Source organism: Gymnodraco acuticeps, unplaced genomic scaffold, assembly GCF_902827175.1.
Source record: "Gymnodraco acuticeps unplaced genomic scaffold, fGymAcu1.1, whole genome shotgun sequence".
In the NCBI taxonomy this organism is placed as follows: domain Eukaryota; kingdom Metazoa; phylum Chordata; class Actinopteri; order Perciformes; family Bathydraconidae; genus Gymnodraco; species Gymnodraco acuticeps.
In genome coordinates this window covers 79,419-100,726 of record NW_022990334.1, presented here as the reverse complement: position 1 = coordinate 100,726, position 21,308 = coordinate 79,419, and the positions used below count along the sequence as shown (strand labels likewise).

Genomic DNA, 21,308 nt, shown 5'->3' with positions numbered 1-21,308 from the left:
CCATTTCCTTTTGAAATAGAAGTCCCCCGCAAGCACATTTCAGGCTCTTCTGGACTTCCCTAATGAACCGAAAAGCATTATTGGTCTAGCCCGAACGGCTATAAAATTGTCATTACTCTATTTTTGTAAGAGGCTGAAGTGTAGAACCAGAGTAGGTGGAAGTATCGCCCTGCCCTGATTATCTCCATATGAACAGCCGACCCTCTAATAATGGTTTCCGCTTACAGCTTAATGTTGTTGAACATTTCCCCCTGTAGCAGCCATTCTGCCACAGAGCACACCATGTTCGCAGGATAATTAGGGTATAAGATAAATGCAATACAACGTATGACGTGTGTTACATCTTGGCTCAGGAAATTCAGTTGTATAATGGGTTGGGGTTTTACTCTACTTAGAATGGTTTGAAAATCTTGAAGAATCTTTTTTCACTTTGGTTACTCAAAGTATTATAACTTTAAATAACATTTTGGAATCAGCAGGAAATTATTTAATGTCTTTTTTCCTTTCTACTTAACAAGTGAAACTCCTAGAAAACCAATTTCTTCGACCCAAGCGCATGAAGAAATGGTCAGGGTGTTTTGACTAGAAAAAAGGGACTTGGAAAATCCTTTTTCAAACTACTGCTGGCATGACGCCCTTCAGCAAGAGGCTGCGGTTGTACAGAGCGTGAATGTGTGGATGTTTGTTGCCCCCCTCCGCAGCTCCCCCCTCCATGCTGTAAATAAGACTGAGCTCTTAGTCAGCCTTCCTAGTTAAAGGATTTCTTGTAATATGGGGGGGAAATATCATATTGTACCAGAGCAATTTTCCTAAATGTGCTGCGAAAACTTTGTGGTAGAAATGAGGACATTGGTGGCTCAGATACTTTATGGTCCTCCCTTCATAGTTTGACTTTAGCACATTTAGTTTTTACAGCACTAGACAGGGAGATTCCCTGCTAAACCCTGCACAATTATGGAGTCTTGAAAACTTTTATTCCATCGTGTCAAATAGATGCATGGGTATCATTTTGAAAATGACACATTCATCCGTTTGAACAAAATGGTGCCTTCCCGAAGTTATTACCGAGAGATGATAAAAACACAAAGGGAATTCTGCTTTCATATGACTGATTTACAAAACCTTGAACTGGTCACTGGGAAACGAATTAGATTTCCAAAGTGGAGCAAAAGTGTTTTTGAAAGAGTTGTGTGAAAGAATAGTGTTTTATAGTCGTTAAAGATGAAAGACGGGGAAACAAAAAGAAAGTGATGATTTGACAACATGCTGAAACAGGAAAGTATTTGAGAAGGGAATGACTTAGAAAGCAATTGCTATGGTTTTGCAAATAAAATATGCAGCTATTCTGCTGCCTTTTAATCACTCCTGTCAACTGTGGCTTCACATCAAGCCCCATTTACTTTAACTGTCCAAAACATTTGAGAAAATGTAAAACGTTGCTCTTAAGATGTCACGCTTACAAGTCAAACTTCACACCTTAAAAGCAACATCACAGACTCCTCCAAAGACCACAGATTCAGCTCTTCGGTAGGAAGAGTCGCAAAAACAGAAAGTTATCCAACAAATGGCACCAACCCCTGAACCCCCCAGGATAATTACACCCTAGACGGAGGTGAGAAGACAGAGGAGAATGTTATGGCTGCAGGGCGTGCAAATTCACAACAGTCGGTGCGAGTAATGCTCAGCAGACTGGCAAACCTTTACATGTTACAGCAGGAGCATAATATGCAGATTAACAAACAACATCTTGAATGTATAAGTGTTGTTCTTTACACTTGTGTGTATGCTTTGGGATGTTTTAAACTCTGGACATGTGAGGATCAATCGGAGAGACTTGGAAATACGTTCCCATGTTTTGAGATGAAATTGCCCCGGTATTATTCACCGTCTCAAATGACCTACATTCCGCTGGGATTGGATTAGTATGTACATAGACTGTGAGCAGAGTACAGTTCATCATTTCATTATTTACAAATGTCGATGCCCGTGTGAACGTTTGGAGGTTTGCTTGAGTCGCAGACCACCAGGCTCCAATTAGTGACAGACGTCGGCGAATGCTTCGTGACATGCGGTCCCCCCCGTGGCCTCTTTCACGGCCCCCTTGGCAGTTTCAGTGATGAGTTCAAAAGAGTACGGAAATAATCCTCCAGGGACTTTAAGGGCTTCAGATTGGGGTACATGTGAAGGTTTTCTATTTATGTTTTTCGCATGTGTTTGGAGTTTTACGACTGTTAATTACGTTTTTCCCTATGTGTGTTGCTAGTGTTATTATTGGAGTGATTGGGGGCTGAGTTAATGTGTGTGGTGGATGGGATGGCTGCTGGACAGGGGGGGGGGTCAGAGGACAGGACCTCTCTCAGAGGAGTGGCTGTTAACCCCTGACCTCGCTGGTTATGCCTGCAGGGTGGTGGCGGGGGGGGGGGGGGGGATTGCACCCTGAGGTCTGTCTGGTTCAGAGGCACATGATGGCAGGCAGAGGGGGCGGCGAGGTGTCTAATCTGGTTTTTGTCTGCGCGGCGTTTTCACCTCCCCCACCATCCTTCCTCTGAGTTTGAGAGGCAGGACAATGTCAAAGGGAAGTGACTTATTTTATGAGCCATTTAAAAGGGGGTGATGGTCTCCCCACAAAGGGAAGGCAGGGAGATGTGGAGAGCTGATGAATGCCATGACACACAGTCACATGTTTGTTTACAAGATGTTGCTCTCTTGTTTTGACCATAAATGGCAGTTCTCCTCTCCTGAGCGACACTCTGACAATGCTCTGTCCCTGTGTCTTATTACATCTTAAAGTGCTTGGGAGGCTGGAGGAGTGAGAGGCCCCCTTAAAGGAAATCTGTAGGGCCACAGAGAGCCAGTCCACCCATCACACAAAGACTATTCATGCCAGGGATGGTAGAAAAATGACCGGTGCATCCACTGACGAGGCTCATTGTGAAACAGCGAAAACGTGTCACGCAAAGTCCGGCGTGATGATGATTTGTATAGGATCTAACCGTTCTCGTTCGCTCTCTTGTGTTCCAGACATTTTTCTCCCAGCAGTTTGAGAAATTGGCTGCCAAAATGTTTTCACAAAGTATGCATTAGCTAAGAATCTTCAGTATTCCGAGACTTAATCCCTCGAGCTAACAATGTGACATTTGTGCAGACATTCCTGTGAAATATTGACCATCTCACTTTTATTTGTGTACTTTGGTAACTAGGGCTATTTTCCATGTGGATACAGCCCTTTTGATTGTAGGCCTGTGCTGCGGGCAGGCAGGGGGCCCTGCTGGAGGAGAGACTGGAGCGCTGTTTCACCTAAAAAGTCCACTCTGTGTGTGTGTGCTGCCTGCTGTACCTCCAATCACGCTGGTACAAAGAGCCATGTGTTGAGCAGCGATGTGATGTGTGAATATGTTTAGGTAGAGGCTGCCAACTGTGCGACTCTGTGTGTGTGTGTGTAGGAGGGGGTTCGGTGGAGCGGGTGAGGGTCGGGGAGGGGGGAGAGAGATGAGTTTGGGGAGAGGGCTGGGAGAGAAGGAGTGACTTATCTGGACTCGGCCCCAGACGAAGGGGTCCACTTTATGGCGCCACGGTGCATCCCTCCCTCTGGTGCCCTGTTTATAGCATTGTATTGCTATGAGTCACTTCTGACCCTGCAGTTCATTTCTCAACATTGGAGCTACTCTTGTATGTGCTCAGTTTTATGTCCATTGTGGATAGGCCAATCTGAGAGGGTATATGTTGTTCTTAGAGCTGCTATGTTTAGTCGAGTAATCGAATAATCAATCACCAAAAGAATAATCACCAAGTATTTTGATAAAGGATTAAATGTTTAGGTATTTTACTAAAGCAAAAAGAGAAGGAAATCGTTTTTCAGCCTTTTTAAATAACGAGATTTTCCGTATTTCTCTGTTTCTAATATCATTGAACTGATTTTTAGGGGACTTACAAAACAAGACCATTTAAAGACATAAGCTTGGATTGTTCACCATGTTCTGACATTGAATGGAACAAACAATCATTCCAGAAAATAATATGCGGATGAGTAGATAATGAAAGGGTTAAAGGGAGACCTAGATTGCAGTGGGATTAGCTTCATTCTTTTACTAGGACATGTCAGACTTTTAAAAGAAACCTGATATAGACACCACTTCCCTCTCCCCCTCTCATCATCTATGAAGAGCAATCCATGTGTAAAACAACAGAAGTCAACAAAGCTAAGTCCTGTTTTTCTAATAGAGGTCGGCGGGCATTTCTGTTACGTGCACCAAGAGAATGAAAACAAGCTCAAGATGTCACCAGGGAAAAAATCCACATGGCTCGGGTTGCTATGGTGACATATTAAACATGGCAACAAGCAGTGTAGGTAACAGAACAACCCACAGGTGTGTACTGGTGATCAAACCATAGGAAATATAACAGCCTGAACCAAATATACAGTGCAAGCAATGAAGGGAAGTTTAGTTTAATGTTAAAAAAGCTGGAATACAAGAGATAAAAGACGATGAGCTTTACAAAATACATAAAATATCATGTAGTTGTTGTCACTAAAAGGAAAAGCCTTGGATCTAAACAGTTAAACAATTCGTTTTAACAAAACGGTTCACCATTGTTCAGAAGAAAATCTCAATCAAAAAATGAAAAGCGCAGGTTTATTTAACTTTGAGTAGCTTAAAAATAAAATGCTGATGCACCTCAAGGTTTCATATTCAGTGATCATGTATAACAGATGTGACTGCACATACCATGTATACCCTAGAGTGAGCTTCATCTCTTTTGATTAGTCTGGGTTAAATAAATGAAGGTCATTTAATAATTGTAGGTTAAGCTCCAGTGAATGTGTGACATGGACGCCCTGTCAGTAGCAGTAACCTGCGCACAGGCCTGGAGTCAGTGAGCTGAGCTGGTGGGGAAAACCAAACATGCCGTTGGTGCCTGGACGCGCTGAAAGGATCCCTGTGTTCTTTGAATTCCAACAGCCACGTTTAAAACAAAACATTATTGCAGCTGCGACTTCGCATTCGTCCTCCCCTGAACCTCCTTTTTAATTGGATGTAAAACTTGCTTTTGACAAACTTGGCAGCCGCTGTTCCATCAAAGACGGCACTTAAGATGTGTACAATAGCAAAGGCTCAGAGTAGGCTGTGTTAAGATCCTGGGCCCGCTCCAAGTCCACGCTAATGCAGATCTTTTTTAAATGTTACGTTTGTCCAACAACGGAAAACACTTCACATCTCTCCTGTTTTGGCATCTTAGGGCCACTTAGAAAACAGTGAGTCGACACTTCATCCTTCAGGTGAACTGCTGCTGTTTACAAAGCAAGCATTCAAAAGAGAGCGTCAACAATGGATCACGACAGGTGTCTGAGATCGCACGGAAAACATGTGGATTCTTTTTAGAAAAAAATGCCTTTCTTGACATTTATCTGCATCAACTTTCACATGGCTAGAGTCGCCCTTCTTCCCCATAAAGGGGGAGAAGGGCTAATCCTCTCCTCTTAAAGGCTGTGTTTTAGACGGACGCAGCACTCAGAGAAAGCTACAGCTCTGAACTATCAATCAGTGCTAGGATAAGAGTGGGGCTCTATAAAGTGGCTCTGCTAAACACCGCTCTGAGCAGAGTGTTGCAATTAATCCACTTAAGTGCAGTTAAGGGGCTTTTCACAGCCAAGGTGTGTTTGATTCTGGGAGAGGTGAAATTGTTGCTCAGCGGTTGAAAGGTTTAATCCCAGAAAGAGGCAAGAAAGGTGTTAATGATCAATACAAATGTGTTTCTAACTAGTTAAATATCCACTTAAGTTGGGCATTAATGAATAATCTCAGACATTTCAAGCCACTTTACAGGTGTGCAGCTTCTGGAATATTATTTGAATGAAATCCCCACTTTTGTGATAGAAGTGGATTTTATTCTAACAACGCGTTGACAGTTTCCTTCATCACAGAGTTTAACAGTCCCCTCCTCTTCTCTTCCAGGAGCCCCGTTGAAAGTGTGTCCGCAGGGTTTCTCCTGCTGCACGGTGGAGATGGAGGAGAAGCTGAGCCAGCAGAGCCACACGGAGATCAAAGCTCCCGTCTCCAGGCTTAGCACCAACCTACAATCCACCTTCAGACAGAGGCACGACCACTTTGACAGTAAGCAAACACACTCGGCCAAACAAACACACACCAGCCACTTTTCAGACTACAATGTGCTGCCAGTGTCGAACACAGAGTGGGGCAGGATGACGTAGTGAGCATCATAAGGGTTCCCTCAACAAAAAGCAATGGGTTTTTTTCATAAAATGTTCGATTATAACTCAAATAAGCTCTTTGGCAAACACACGTTTATGCTACTTACACATTCTGTCAAGCAGGATAATCTACATACAGATTTTGTAATTGTAAATGCAATCTCCTGAAGTAAAAAGCTATTGTTAGGCTATAACTGCATTACTTTACCTCACCACCGCTAAGCTAAAGTTAGCTTATGTTCATTTAGTCACTTGTTTGGAACTGCTTTTTTTAAGACGCATAAAAAAGCCTCTGACATTCACCAACAGAGGAATTTTGGATGTAGTTTGTCGTTGAACAAACAAGGAAAATATTTTCCCTAACAAATACTCTTATTTCAGACATCTTACCAAAAGTGTCATTTACATTTTTTTTAGATGAGGGAACCAAAATTGCTAACTCATGGCCAGTTTCTAGGACTCATTCTTGCACTGTGCTGCTGCTGGCCAGTTTCCCACTTAGCTGCACTTGTGTTGCATGATTTGTGACGGACGCCCCCACCTGCCAGTGCACCGCCCCGAGCGGAGACAGTCTGTCTGTGTCCGTTGGCCCGTCCACCTGTCTCTCAGCGTCTCACCCCCCGGCCTCCATGCCCCCCTTCACTGCCCGCTTCCCCTTCTCTCCAGAGGGACGTGCACGCTTCCAGACGGACCACACACATCTTCAGATTTAGTGTTCACTGTACTTCCTGTTCCTCTCTGTGTGTGAGCACATGTGTGTACGCCTGTAAATATTGGGATCGGGTTTCCGTCGTCTGCGGGTGGGAGAGCATGGGAGTCAGTGCTGAGTCACCGAGGTAGCTTTGACTACCATCGGCCACCAGACCGGTGTCACCGCCGCAGCCATTCAAGAAAACAAGGACAGAAAAGTGTAGAAATAGTTGGATTTGAAGGTTTTTGAATACTTTGTGCTTGTTATGTTTGTGCTTTGTGTGTACAAATGCGGGTCAGAGACCTTCAGATGTTATGTGTCCGTGAAAGGGAGCAAGGGATAGTCAGTAACAAGGAGAGTGTGTATTGCAGCCAGATGTGAACAGGAATGTGACGTGTCGGAATGCAGTGGCTGCTCGAGTCGTCCCGCCCCTCTTCTTCTTCTCTCCTCGCACTGCCCTTTGTCCCATCTCATGCCCCACGCTCCCAAAAACCCTCTCCTTGCCCCTCAGAACTATCCTTTCTCTTTCCACCATGCACAGTCTGGCTGTTCATGTCGACCAATGTATGCATTACTTCAATCTCTTTCATGTAATTGTTATTTAAATGAGAGCAAAAATATAAGAAAATAACACATCAAAAATGTCCATAGCCAAACGTCCTCAACCCAAATATATTCATCGTACTTTAACAGACAACTAAAACCTGACAATATTCACATCTTGGTGAATATTTAGTTTAAAACAAGTGATTTTCTACTTGAAAAGAAAATGTCTTTATTTGAATATGAAAATATTTGTAGATTTTCCTTTGCTTTTTCATTTAATAATCTTTGCAGATTTACATTACCCAAAATTAGTCATTTAACTAACTACTTAATTTGGCAATATCTTTTCATTAAAGGTAGTGTACAGTTGCATATACAAATGTACCTTTTTCTTGCTGGGTGGTCTTTTCTTCTGAGAACGTAGCAGTGCATGCACAATAAGAAAGACAGACAGAAACATGTCTTGTAGCCGCGTTGCGTTTGGTCTACAGGGGCTGCATGGTGAAGTTCTTGTCTGCACATTTAATAATGGATGTGTTCCTGTCTGACTGTTAAGCATCAGAGAAGATAGCAAGACAAAAGAAGTAGTTCTGGGTCTTTTTTATTTGTATTTTGAGTAACTTGATACAAGAGACATCATTCTTTTGACATTTATTTTGTATTGTGGCTGTAAATGTAACATTTAATCAAGCAAAAAACACATAGAAATGGACAAAACTTTAACAGCTATTGAGTCGGGGCAGTCCTTCTCCCCCCCCCCAAATCACTGTAGGCAGGTACTGTTAGATGTGGTATCTCTTTACAAAGCCTGCTGTGCTCTCTTCCACCTGGGCCATTAGACCGTCCCTCTCACTGGATACTGTGACAGGCTCGGGTTGCCATCCTTTTCTTTCCCGTTGTCACACGGAGACCCTAAAGGAGACACTTCCTGTCCCTGAAGCTAGCACAGGAAGTTCTTTATTGGATCGCTGTTACCGAGGTGGACTTTCACGGCAATGACGCAAGCTAATCGTTCCCGAGAAGTGCAATGAACGTAAACACAGCTGCATCTGTACACTAAGACAGACACAACAACAACAACACACACACACTAACAGGAAGTGGTGTATGTGATTAGGCAGGCTCTCATCATGCGCCCGGAGCTGGGAGTCATGGCCAATTAAGACCAGGGCCAGAAATAGTTCTCCACTCCCTCTGTGTGTTTGTCCTGGCCTCCGCCTGTCTGTCCTGTTGCACTGACCCCTTCCAGCAGAGCAGGGCCTATGGGATTTAAGCACTTGGATTAAGGCCCCTTGTCTCCAGACAGACAGACACACACACACACACACACACACACACACACACACACACACACACACACACACACACACACACACACACACACACACACACACACACACACACACACACACACACACACACACACACACACACACACACACACACACACACACAAGAGACATCCATCCGAAGCTCTAAAGTCCAACAGCAGGAGGGACAGAATCCCATTCCATAAGAAAAGGGAGAAGCGCAGGGACTAATTGGCACAAATAGGATGCAATTACTGCTGGGGATTGGGAGGAGCAGAGTTTATAGGGACACGGTGGGGGGAGGGGGGAGAAGCTCCTCGGAGGAGGAAGTAGGAGGGAGGAGTGGGAGGAGATCGGTCAGCTCCTCTGTGATGGATTGAGCCTAAGATCATCGCTCATCATTTGGGGCCTTTTCTCGGCAACATGTGGAAACGATGACAGGCTGAGGGGAGGGAGAAAAGGGAAGGAGGAATACTCACAGGAAACCAGGACTTGTCCTCCTATACTTACTTTTTTCGCAACAGTTTACATTCTCCCCCAGTGTAACCTTCACCCACATTCTCTCAGACCCTTGGCTGAGCGACAGGCGCATTTTTTTATGGAAAAAAAACCTGAGGGAGTGCTCGGCTCCTCGGCCCGTTGGCAGACGGCTGCGCGTCATAAACTGTTTTTAATGACAATGCAAGATGCCTGTGTAATGCTGCTCATACTTCAGACCCTCTGCTTGAGCCAAAGAGCCCCCCCCCCCTCCTTATACTGCCATCACTCACACACACCCTGCACAGGCTACAATCTTTTTAACCATTGGGTTTGTCCTAGCTCATTACAGGGCTTATCTATTTAGCATATGCATTACCGCTCGAACAAACTGCAGAAAGGAAATGGAGAAGTTGCTGGTTGTCCTCCTGCTCCGTGCCTCTTCCTCCTCCTGCTCCGTGCCTCCTCCTCCTCCGTGCCTCCTCTCCCTCCTCCTCCTCCTCCTCCTCCTCCTCCTCCTCCTCCTCCTCCTCCTCCTCCTCCTCCTCCTCCTCCTCCTCCTCCTCCTCCTCCTCCTCCTCCTCCTCCGTCTCCTTTCACTGACTTTAAACTTGTGGCTACTATGACATTCCAGGGGTGGGGGGTGAAACCTTTTGTTTTAATCTCTGTCAATGGAGCGTGGAACTTGGTGCCCTCTCCCCTGGCTTTGTGTGTGTATGCGTGTGTGTTGGTTGTGGGGGGGGGCAAATGATGGCGGGGAGGTAAATGGAGGGGGCTGCAATGTTTCCGGTATCCTTGGCGACACAGTGGGGATTTGGAGTTAAAAAAGCCCTCAACTTAACCCGCCCTCACCCCCTCATTTTTTCTTTTTAGTGTGTCAGTCTGAAGTGGAAGTGACTGTGTGTGTGTGTGTGTGTGTGTGTGTGTGTGTGTGTGTGTGTGTGTGTGTGTGTGTGTGTGTGTGTGTGTGTGTGTGTGTGTGTGTGTGTGTGTGTGTGTGTGTGTGTGTGTGTGTGTGTGTGTGTGTGTGTGTGTGTGTGTAGTGTGTGTGTGTGTGTGTGTGTGTGTGTGTGTGTGTGTGTGTGTGTGTGTGTGTGTGTGTGTGTGGTGTGTGTGTGTGTGTGTGTGTGTGTGTGTGTGTGTGTGTGTGTGTGTGATGTGTGTGTGTGTGTGTGTGTGTGTGTGTGTGTGTGTGTGTGTGTGTGTGTGTGTGTGTGTGTGTGTGTGTGTGTGTGTGTGTGTGTGGTGATTCCCTCTGAGAGAGCATGGGAACTTTACATTTCAAAGCCAAGCAGAGGGCACCCGGAGAATCTGCAGCGGGGACACGGGAGCAGACGTAGAGAGGATAAAATAAAAAATGGAGATGAGTGAAAGGGGCCGAGTGAATGCCTGCATGCACACGAGACTGAAGGTGAAGCATTTTTCACAGACTCCGAGGAATTCTCATTTTGTACAGATTAAGAAAGTTGGGGGGGTGGGTGGTGTCCGTGGGAGAAGGGGGGGCCTGGATTATTGGGGGTGGGAAGGCGGTGAGGGGGATGATGGACATTCCTCAGGATGAAGTAGGTCATTGTTCCCTGTCTCTAGTGAAGAGAGCTCTCTGAAGGAACTGATGAAGTGAAAGCAGCGGAGGGAGGGAGATGCGGGGCTGGATGGGGGGGTACAGGTCCACATACGGGAGGGGATGGGCGGGGGTCGCATTATTCAGTAATCCTATTGAAAATGCCTCTGAAGGACAGTCCCAAGACAAGCCGGGAGAAAGGAGAGCGAATGGAATGTGACAACAGAAAAATGCCATTGATGGTGGTCAGTTTGAAGCGGCTTGATGTGGAGAGACGTCTCCGCTGAATGGCAACAGAGCCTCGTTCAGCCTGACAGAGATGCTCCGGCTCCACCTTTCACCCCCCAAACACTCATCTCCCCATTTTCCAACCGTCCCCCTCCCCGCTATACATTCCTTTGCCTTTTTATCCAAGATTTGATGCTTAAGCTGTTTCTGTTGAGCTACTCAAAGTGTCAGGACATGGGCACAGGTGAAGTGGAATAACCGTCACTTAAACTGGTGGCAGCCGCGCATGAATAAAGCCAAAGGGTGAGGTGTCCTGATCTTTAGATGTGCTATAAAACAGCCTTGTGTTCGCAAAATGTTACTTTTGAATGTTATTTTGTCTGACAACAGCCATGGTTTATTTATTTGTATAAACTGCGGTGAAGCTGGAATCTGGATATTGCAATGACTTGATGAAAACCTCACAATGTGCTTGTGGTTCCTCATGTTTTGTAATGGAAAACCCCCAAAGTGTGAATTCACTTTGACCAAACAAGTCAAATCAGAAGAAGGCATTGAGTTAGAGATTGATAAAATCAGTCTCTGTAGCAATATGGTATCCATCATACAAATTCCATTTCCTTTGTAACATCTTCAACAAAGATCCCACCCTGTAGACAGACAAGAAATGTTAACAATGGAAAATGTTATTGTTCTATTGGCAGCCTCAGCATTTGGTCTTCTCAATAACCCCCCCTCCCCTCCTCTGTCTTTTCTCCAGAGTTTTTCCGTGAGCTTCTGAAAAACGCAGAGCTGTCGCTGCACAACATGTTCGTGCGGACGTACGGGATGATGTACGTGCAGAACGCCGAGCTGTTCAAGAACTTCTTCGAGGCGCTGACCAGGTACTACGTATCGGGCGGCACCGCTGTCAACCTGGACTCCATGCTGTCAGACTTCTGGGCCGACCTCCTGGAGAGGATGTTCCGGCTGGTCAACGTGCAGTACGAGTTCAGCGACGCCTACATGGAGTGCGTCAGCCGGCACACGGAGCAGCTGCAGCCCTTCGGAGACGTGCCGCGCAAACTCCGCATCCAGCTGACGCGCGCATTCGTCGCCGCGCGTACCTTTGTGAAGGGCCTGACGCTCATGCCTGACGTGGTCAACAAAGTTTCCACGGTAAGTTAGAGGTGCTCGTGAAGCAGTCAACCTGATAACCCAAGTTTTTGCAGAAAGCGTCCTTTTTTTTTTGTGTTTCTAACTTCATATCTTGGAAAAAAACATTTGGAGTTCCATTACAGTCTCTGAAAACAAAGCACAGACTGCTCTGGTATGGCATGTTTTTCCAGGATTGTGCTGGACGAGTGTTCTCGCTGTGGTGAGATGATAACAGCATGCTAACTGCCCTCTGCCTCCTCCAGGTCAGCGCGTCTCCCAGCTGTGTGCGAGCCGCCATGAAGATGTTGTACTGTCCCTACTGCTCGGGCCAAGTGGCGCTGAAGCCCTGCCAGAACTACTGTCTGAACGTGCTGCGCGGCTGTTTGGCCAACCAGGCCGACTTGGACACCGAATGGAACAATTTCCTCGGTAAGTCAAGGACACCTCCTGCAGCCGTTATTAGACTAACCCGCCCCAGAGTGCGCCCTGCTATTTGATTTGGCACCAAAGTGTATGTATACAACTCCCTGCTACTGAGTTCCTTTTACAAGTTGCCATTGCAGCGCTTGTATATCACCGTAGAATCATTAAAGTGTGATCTAATCTTCTTCAGCCTTATCTAAACATGCACCCCTCTGTCCCCCTGTGGGCATGAAACCAGTATGACATGATGGGGATTGGTGGCGTGATGGATCTGGGCTAATTAGATAAGAGATGTATCATTTTTTCCCCCAAGTGTAATTTTTGCACTCTACTTAAGCAAGAGCATTTTCAACCTAGCAACACGGTGTTTACTGTAAAATATAATCATGTACAAACACGTCCCTCATTCTTTACCGTCTCGTATAAGTGCGGGGAGAAGAGGGAGGTGTACATGTTGTGACCCACAGGATGAATGCAGCGCCTGTGTTGTGTAAACACACAGATCAGTTTCATTACACTCAGGGTGGCGTATCCACTCTCTGTGGAGGTATTATATTTATTCCACATGACAGGCCTGCGTGATTATGAACCAGCGATACCTGAATTTGTGTAGTCGTCTGGTTTCTGCTGCCTCCTACTACTCTGCCACAATCTGAGGGCTCTTTATCACCCTAATATCTCCTTCTCTCGGGCGTGTGCTTCCCCCTAGTGGCAGCTTTTTGTTACATGATCCATGTTTGAAGAATGACTAAATGTCCTTTTCTCTTTTTTAATTTAATTTCTCCTGTTCTGGTTTTCAGACGCCATGCTCAGTCTGGCCGAGAGGCTCGAGGGCCCCTTTAACTTCGAGTCGGTCATGGATCCCATCGACGTTAAGATTTCTGAGGCCATCATGAACATGCAGGAGAACAGCATGCAGGTGTCGCAGAAAGTAGGTATCATTTCACTGTTTAAAAAGAAAGACCAGAAAATGAGGAGATAATTTCCACTAAGTTTCTTTTATTTATCACAGGTTTTTCAAGGATGTGGGCAGCCTAAACCAAGCGTGGCCTTCCGTTCCAAACGCTCCATCAAAGACACCGGCTTTAACGGACGCTTCCGCCCTTACAGTCCCGACGCCAGGCCCACCACCGCTGCCGGGACCAGTTTAGATCGCTTGGTACGGACGAGAAACAACCCAAAGCACGACCCCAAAACTGTTGCTTAGCTTTAAGTAAACTGTCTGACATGTTTCTTTCTTTTTCTCAGACAACTGACGTGAAGAAGAAGCTGAAACACGCAAAGAAGTTCTGGTCCACGCTGCCGGAGACGGTGTGTGCAGGCGAGAGGATCGAACCCGGGGACGAGTGCTGGAACGGAACAGCAAAAAGCAGGTACGAAAACACACTGAATCAAAATGTTGCTGTATTTTAGGTAACATAATCCAACATCTTGACTAATATTGACTCTTACTCTACACAGGTACGAATCAGTTGTCATCGCCAACGGACTGGCCAATCAGGGATTAAACCCTGACGTGGAGGTTGACATTACAAAGCCGGACACCGTGATCCGCAGTCAGATCGCAGCTTTGAAGGAAATGACCACCTGGCTTAAGGCTGCACACAGCGGCAATGACATCTCTGTCGATAATGGTGAGGAGGGTTTACTTCACCATTTATTTCTCTATGACGTTATTCCCCAGTTGAACAAATCTGACCCTGGTCTCTTTTTATTTTTTCTAGACGAGGAAACCAGTGGAGATGAGGGGAGCGGCAGCGGTTGCAATTCTGACAACTCTGACTCTCCATCATGCAACGAGGACGACATCTACTTCTCCACTCCGCCGAACCCTGGCAAACCCCAGGTTCCTGTGTTGGCCAAAGATAGATCGAACAGGGGCGTGGCCTCCCAGGGGGGCATGGCGCTGGCGCTCTGCGGGCTGGCCCTGGCCCTGCTCGCTCCCCACTTGAGATAAAACTGGCTGGGCAGGAAGAGGAAGAGAAACGACCAGGAAATGACGGAGCGAAGGAGAAAACTGTCAGAGAGACTTTAAAAAAAGACTGCCTTCAGGACCTTGGACTGTCCGCCATTTGGGGGGGGGAAAGACTCTTCTCAATATTACAATAACTTTTAATTATTTGTTTGTATGTTTTTAAGGACATCAGTGTACAGCAACATTTCCTCCCAAGAGATACACCTCTTCCCCCTTTTTACCCCCAGATAAACCTTCTTATGGCTCTTTCGGAGCTCCACTATGGTTCTGCGTGCAGCATACAGACATCATATACTTGTTTTGGCAAATTAATCTCATATACCCTTGTGTGCCTTCTTCAATGATTGCCATCGGATATCTTAGTAGAGCCAGATGTTTGGTTAAACATGGAGTGCCTGTGGTGCGACATATCTTCATATTTCTGAGGATGCTCTTTCTTTCATTTATTCGGAGATCAACAAATCATCTGATTTTATAAATCAACAATTCAAAAACAATCATTAGATACGCATACTGTCAAAGTGTGTGTCATTTACAAGCCTCAACTGAAGAAAAGTCCAAGCGTTTGTTCGCTTTGGAGAGACGGGTTAAGTAAATTCTCAGAAATACAGCGATAGAAGTGACATCACAGGTATTTATGTTTGACCCGGGGATGGAATCATTTTCTAGAAGAGCATTTTGGGAGCATTACAACAACTTTTCATTTCCTTCATTTGTTTCCTCAGCGTAAACAGTTCAACCGTAGGGTCATACCTCATGCATGCTCTCATCGTCAACGCAAGCTAGTGAGTCGAAAGTGTCTGATAGAGTCGGTGAAAGGTAGCTGGCGTGGAAGGAGGACGACTCCCCCTGGCATTAACCCTAGAGAAGGCAAAAGCTGACAAGTCCTGAAAGCCCCTTTTTTTTGGTACTGTAAAGCTCAGGTCAGCGCGGGAGGATCTGACTCTATACAGTCTTATTGTATGACAAGAGAAAGGCGGCGACACGTATGTTCACATTAAAACTAGAGAAGAGAAACAAAAGACAGTGCTTTGATCAAATGAAATCAAGAAAAAGATTATTTTAATACAGGGTTTTATGTTGAAGAGGTGTTGTAATGTTTAGCTATTTTTGGTATGAAGATATATATTAGGTACTACAGTGGATTTTACTGCTAGTTTTTTAGGTGGTGGAAGAGGACGATGTGCACAGATATCGGGGGCACTTTCGGTCAGTGTGCACCTTTTTTTTGGTGCTCGTTTTTTTTTTCTGTCAGCCAACATCCCCCGTTCCATAATACTCACTCGTGCCTCTTTAGCGGCGTGCGTGGGTATAAACGGACTCATTTGATCGACCTATCCTCATCCTCATCATTTCTACTGCAGGTGGAATGTTGAAGTATTGTCACAAGTGCTACCAAATTGAATGCAATGTATGGTGCCTGATCTTTTCTTTTATCCTTGGTACATTATCAGCAACTTCTTGAGGTAAAAAAAATATAATGTAGATGTTTGTTTTTTTCTCTGCTCGGATTCCATATCTTGAGGATGTTAACAGCTGACCAGCACAACACAAGATTGTTTTTTTATACCTTTTTAATTTGATGACAAGTTGCTATTTCATCTTTAAAATGATGCTGCCTTGAGTTGTGTATAGTAACTTATGCATGTATTTTAACTTCATTGCAAAACATGCTTTTAGAACTGACATAGATGATCCAAAATACAGTATTCATGTTTCGATATGCAAAACCTAGGTGAAAATAATTGATTTCTAATTGATTAGATTGGATTTGGAGGCTCTGAATCATGCTCTGAATATGCATTTTGTAAAAACTGAAAACATGTCCCGCAGTTACAGATGGTGAATAATGCTTGTGCCTCTTTACGCTTTGAAATTGACAGGTTGATTGTAAAACTTGCATGACATTTTCTTTCAAAAAGCAGTGAAGTGATGTCACCAATTTAATCAACAAGGACATCGATATAAAATATAAAAACTAGACTTTGAGAAAACGGCTAAGCAACCCAAGTAAAAAATACAGAAGCCTTAATTTAAAAAGAAAGATACGCTGTGTTCCGCAACTTGGTTACCTCCGCCCGTCACCAGTTTGTTTTTTGTGTTTCCACCTACATTTCTAGCAGGGCTTATGCATGTGTTCACGTCATGTGGAGGAAGTTATGTCGAGTGTGAAGAAACCCGACTTTCTGAGAGTCAGAGTCGCGGTTACGATGGTAAATGTCTGTGCTTGCGGGCCAGGGCAGCAACATGTTCCAGCAGGCGGGAGTTGGTCCGGCTGCTGGATGTTGTTCATTCGATCCGCAGAGCAGTCGGTATCGAAAGCCTTCCATCAGCCCTCGGCCCACAAGAACAGAAAGGACTCATTTTCTAAATGAGTGACTGACTGAGAAGAATACAAAAAAAAAAAGTGTAAATAAAGAACAGCCGGTTTAGATGTCTCTAAAAGAGGCCGTAACAGTACACCAGATTTTTACTTGTCAGAGTATCTCCTAAATGTTATGTTAAAACAAGATGAGATAGATGTTCAATTGTAAGAGAAAATGTATATTAAACAACATTTCTTAGTCTTGTTCAAATAAAGACTGCCAATATTTAAACTGTTGTGAATGGTCTTGTTCTTTTTTCTCTAAATGTCCACAGGTTCAGGTAAGAGTCACAAAAAAGCAGTCAAAGTTTATGTTTTTCTGTCTAAATAGAGATGATTAAAAATGCTGGCTTTGTGTTTTTTTCTTTTCAGGAATACAGTGAAGCCTTTAAGAACAATTGACTTGGTTGTGTTAGGGAGTTTCACTACACATAACTTTTTAATCAAGACAAACACAACAGCTAACATTCTTTACATTTGTATGGCTTCGGTCTCTTAAATGTGGTCAAATATTGTGGAACAAATGTCTTATCTACTAAAAGGGAATTCTTTTTTGTTTCTGTATTTTTTTTTCCTTGCATTGACTATATTTTTTTGACACGTTACATTTGCAGATGTACAGTATATCCACTTAAAATAGTAAAAATCACACATTACATTCCATTAAATAATTATTCAATGATCACTTCAGGTATTAAGCTATTTCCTGATCATCCCTCATGTGTGAAAGGACTCCAGCAGCTCACTTTTCTTTCAGTCGACCATATGTGTCCTGTGTGTTTCCAGACGCTGTCTCTCATACCTTACTGCCCCTCAACTATGCACAATTTGTTTATGATCATGCTGTAAATTCTAGCACACATGTGAAACATTTTTATACATGTTGATGTTATTGGGTCAATACCAACTTCTGCCCCAGCCCGTTCACCCTGCTGCTGTCTGGCAGGTGAAGTAAATGTTGCCCTTCCACCAGACTACAGAGCAGCTTCTCTCTGCAGTCCTCAACTCCACCTGACCCTTTTCTCTGCACTCCATCCTAAATAAAGGTGGTTTGATGCTGGAGCTGCAGCGCTGGCTAGTGGATTCTGAGATAGCTACTGTGTGAAAATAAAGAGAAAGTAAGTCATTGTTTTTAAATACTCGGTCAAAATAATAAGATAGTAAGTAATATAACATTACATGTAATTTAAGCGCTGGCTTTATTGCTACTGTATCCGTAGCACCCCCACGCAATAGTTGGGACTGTGTACTGACGTCAGTCAAAAATGTCAAACTCCGCCTATGACAAAGAGGCCCTGACACACCAAGCAGTCACCAGAGAACTCGCCGATGCCGACTGTTGCGTCGGCGTGTTCTCTTGCGTCTTGGCCTGTGGCCAACACACGTCGGCCATGAAAGGCCAAATAAGGCGTGTCACGGCCGACGGTGCGGGACACACCAAATTGAGTTTGGTCGACAGGGCACGCTTCGTCGTCCGACTAAAGGCCCTGACACACCAGGCCGATTTCGGCTGTTTTCGTAAGTCGGGAGACGAAGCGTGTCCTGTCGCCCAAACTCAATTTGGTGTGTCCCGCACCGTCGGCCGTGACACGCCTTATTTGGACTGCCTGTCCCGATGCATGGCGTCTGGCAGTCGGACCAAACAATCACTCTGATTGGCTGTTCAGCTAGCGAATCAGTGCATGAGAAGCGAAACGGAAGTGAGGGACGTAAACAAACGATTTACGAAGGCACACACAGACTGATATTCATTTTCATCTCATCATGGCGATCTGGAATGACGCAAACGAAGACCTGCTCATCACATTGATCCAGGAGAGGCCAGCTCTGTACGACATCACAGAGAAAAGGTACTCGAACCGAGTAGTGAAAACCGGACTCTGGCGAGAGATTGAAACGCAACTTGGTTTCTCGGGTAAGATTATCTTTTTCATCAATTGAGCTCTTTAGCAGATATTGTTGGCTTTTTATTGTTTGCCAGCGTCCAGTGACGTTAACGTGAAATGTAATTTGTTATTTCAACCTTGTGTTTTGTTGTTATCTTGTTGCTAGCTGTGCAGTTTGGCACTGCATATAGATATGAATTGGACATGCTAACTAGCCACAATGCTTACATCGTTTATTTGTGTGCTTCAGAGAAAGAGCTGAGGAAGAAGTGGGATTCTCTGCGAACCCAGTACACCCGGTACAGGAGACTTGCCCCTTCGGGAAGTTGTGGAGCACCAAAGACGGACAGACAGCAGTGGATCATAACCAGGCTGCAGTTTGCACATGCTATTTGTTGTTGTTTATATCGCGCAGTCTGTTCTTCTTCTCTGTCTTCCGGTTGTTGCCTATTTTTAATGACGAATACACACTACCGCCGCCTGCTGGTAAGGAGAGTTATTGCCACTCACGCACTGAAGTCTTTGCGGTGTGTTCCCGTGCGACACATGGCCAAGACGCAGGAGAACACCGCGACGCAACAGCCGACGTCGGCGTCGGCGAGTCCTCTGGTGACTGCTTGGTGTGTCAGGCAGGCGCGCCGGATTCATTTTAGAAGTGGGGGGGCCAAAAAAGTGCGTGTGTATGGCCCAATCCCAAACCACGCCCTACACACTCCCCCTCCGTGACGGAGTGAACTCCGTGTGACACATGAGGCTCCCTCCTGTCAGATGGAGGGAGTAAATACAGCAGCAAGCTTTGGGACGGCCTCCCCTCTCTCCGGCAGAAACAGGAAATGCCGTAACTGTATGTAACAACGGTTTCAAATCAGCATCTCTTTGACAAAAAATGTAAATTAATAACTCAAATAAAACTCCATACATCTTTAATTGTGTTAGCCTACTTTTTTGTAAAGCTCTTTTAGTTTTAAACCTGATGTTTATAAGCTTCTTAGTTTTTGCAACAGTCTGTAAATATACACAACTTCATAATAAAATGCACACATTTAGCCTACCTTTTTCTAGACTAAACACAGGTATGATCCTAAGTTAAAAAAATATGAGGTTATCATGAGGTTGTTAACATCGCAATTTATCAGTGGATGTTTGCTGGAAGCCTGGAACTACTTGTAAACAGCGTGTTTCTTGATGGACACACACAGCGTTGAGACCGGTCAGGTAGCCTATGGCTACAGGTAATGCAATTCATGACACTTATTTCAAGAAATTCAAGAAATGGACATAAATTATTTATTTAACCGAACCAAACAACAATTGTTGGGAAAAGAACGTAGGCCATAACAATCTTGTTAACAGTAACACAAGCTGTGATGTTGTGTAATTAAAATCACATGACTAAAATGTCCAATAACAGATGAGGGTGGGGCAACCTTCAAACAAATGTCCCACAATACATAGGGTAAAGCAAAACAAAAATCCCCACGTGGCTAAATCTAGCCTACTTAATCTTTCTACATTTTGCCAAAGTAAACCTCCCTTCGCTCACTGGCAAAGCAGAAACTCCGGAGCACTTTTTTGAGGTCCAGGCCGTCGGTCAAATCTTTGTGGATGTGGAGGAAGAGAAGGTGAGCTAGCGGCGCTAGTTGAACGAAGGAACGTCTTCAACCGACGGAGGCTGGAGAAGCTCCGCTCAGCTGTTGCATTGGACATCAGCACAGTCAAATACAGCCATAGAAGCTTGTCCACTTCACTGAAGAGGGATTGCGTGCCTCGTCCCTGTGCCGCCAGCATGTCCGCGATTGTGGCCACCCCTTAACAAATAAAGTAAACAACAACAAATAAACAAATCTAAGCTTTTTTATTGGTTGTAATTTACATGGATACATTTGAATGGTGTGACAATGTCCTATTTGATTGGGTTAAAATGTAGCCTACATATTCTTCCTGTTATGTCTGCCTGCTTTATTTTACCTTATGCAAAGTGACCTGCTCTATCGAAATCAGTTGCATTGACCCGAAGACACATTTTGAGTTGTATACACTGTTGGAAAGAGGAGATTCCTAGCTTTCTGATTATATCAGAATTGTTTTTGTACTCCAAATATTAAGCAAAATAGGCTATGTCACATTAGCCTATATAATGACTAGAGTCATCATTTTGAGAAAAAGGCCTTCAAAGTGTTCTCTTCTCTGGATCGATCTGATTGATTATTAGCGGAGCAAATGATCAAAATACTACGGAGAGAAGATATTTTCGTTTGGATTACTGGTCTGAGGGAAGCTCGCGAGTGTGTGTGTACATGTGTGTGTGTTTGTGTATTTTGTGTACACCGGCTGTTGTTATGCCTGCTGTGACGTTAAGTTACTCCGTTCTCCGCTTGTAATTATGCCGTTACAAGCTTCAAAGTTGTATCATCTGAATTTGCCGAAACAAGTATAATATTCTGAGAGCCAAGACTTTGTTTAATTGAAATCAGATGAAAACAAACTGTAACGGACCC

The 21,308-nt window shown here is 44.6% G+C and overlaps 1 protein-coding gene across 1 annotated transcript in view; it reads left to right on the top strand.

The window, feature by feature from the left end:
* Positions 1 to 17,156, top strand: part of gpc4 (glypican 4) — a 31,827-nt gene extending 14,671 nt beyond the window's left edge. Inside the window, exons 2-9 of the mRNA XM_034223216.1 lie at positions 5,955 to 6,113; positions 11,785 to 12,182; positions 12,425 to 12,590; positions 13,385 to 13,515; positions 13,597 to 13,743; positions 13,833 to 13,957; positions 14,046 to 14,218; positions 14,309 to 17,156. Of these exons, the coding sequence (XP_034079107.1) occupies positions 5,955 to 6,113; positions 11,785 to 12,182; positions 12,425 to 12,590; positions 13,385 to 13,515; positions 13,597 to 13,743; positions 13,833 to 13,957; positions 14,046 to 14,218; positions 14,309 to 14,541 (1,532 nt within the window). The 3' untranslated portion in view covers positions 14,542 to 17,156. The remainder of the gene's footprint in view (positions 1 to 5,954; positions 6,114 to 11,784; positions 12,183 to 12,424; positions 12,591 to 13,384; positions 13,516 to 13,596; positions 13,744 to 13,832; positions 13,958 to 14,045; positions 14,219 to 14,308) is intronic.
* The last annotated feature ends 4,152 nt before the right edge of the window (positions 17,157 to 21,308 follow it).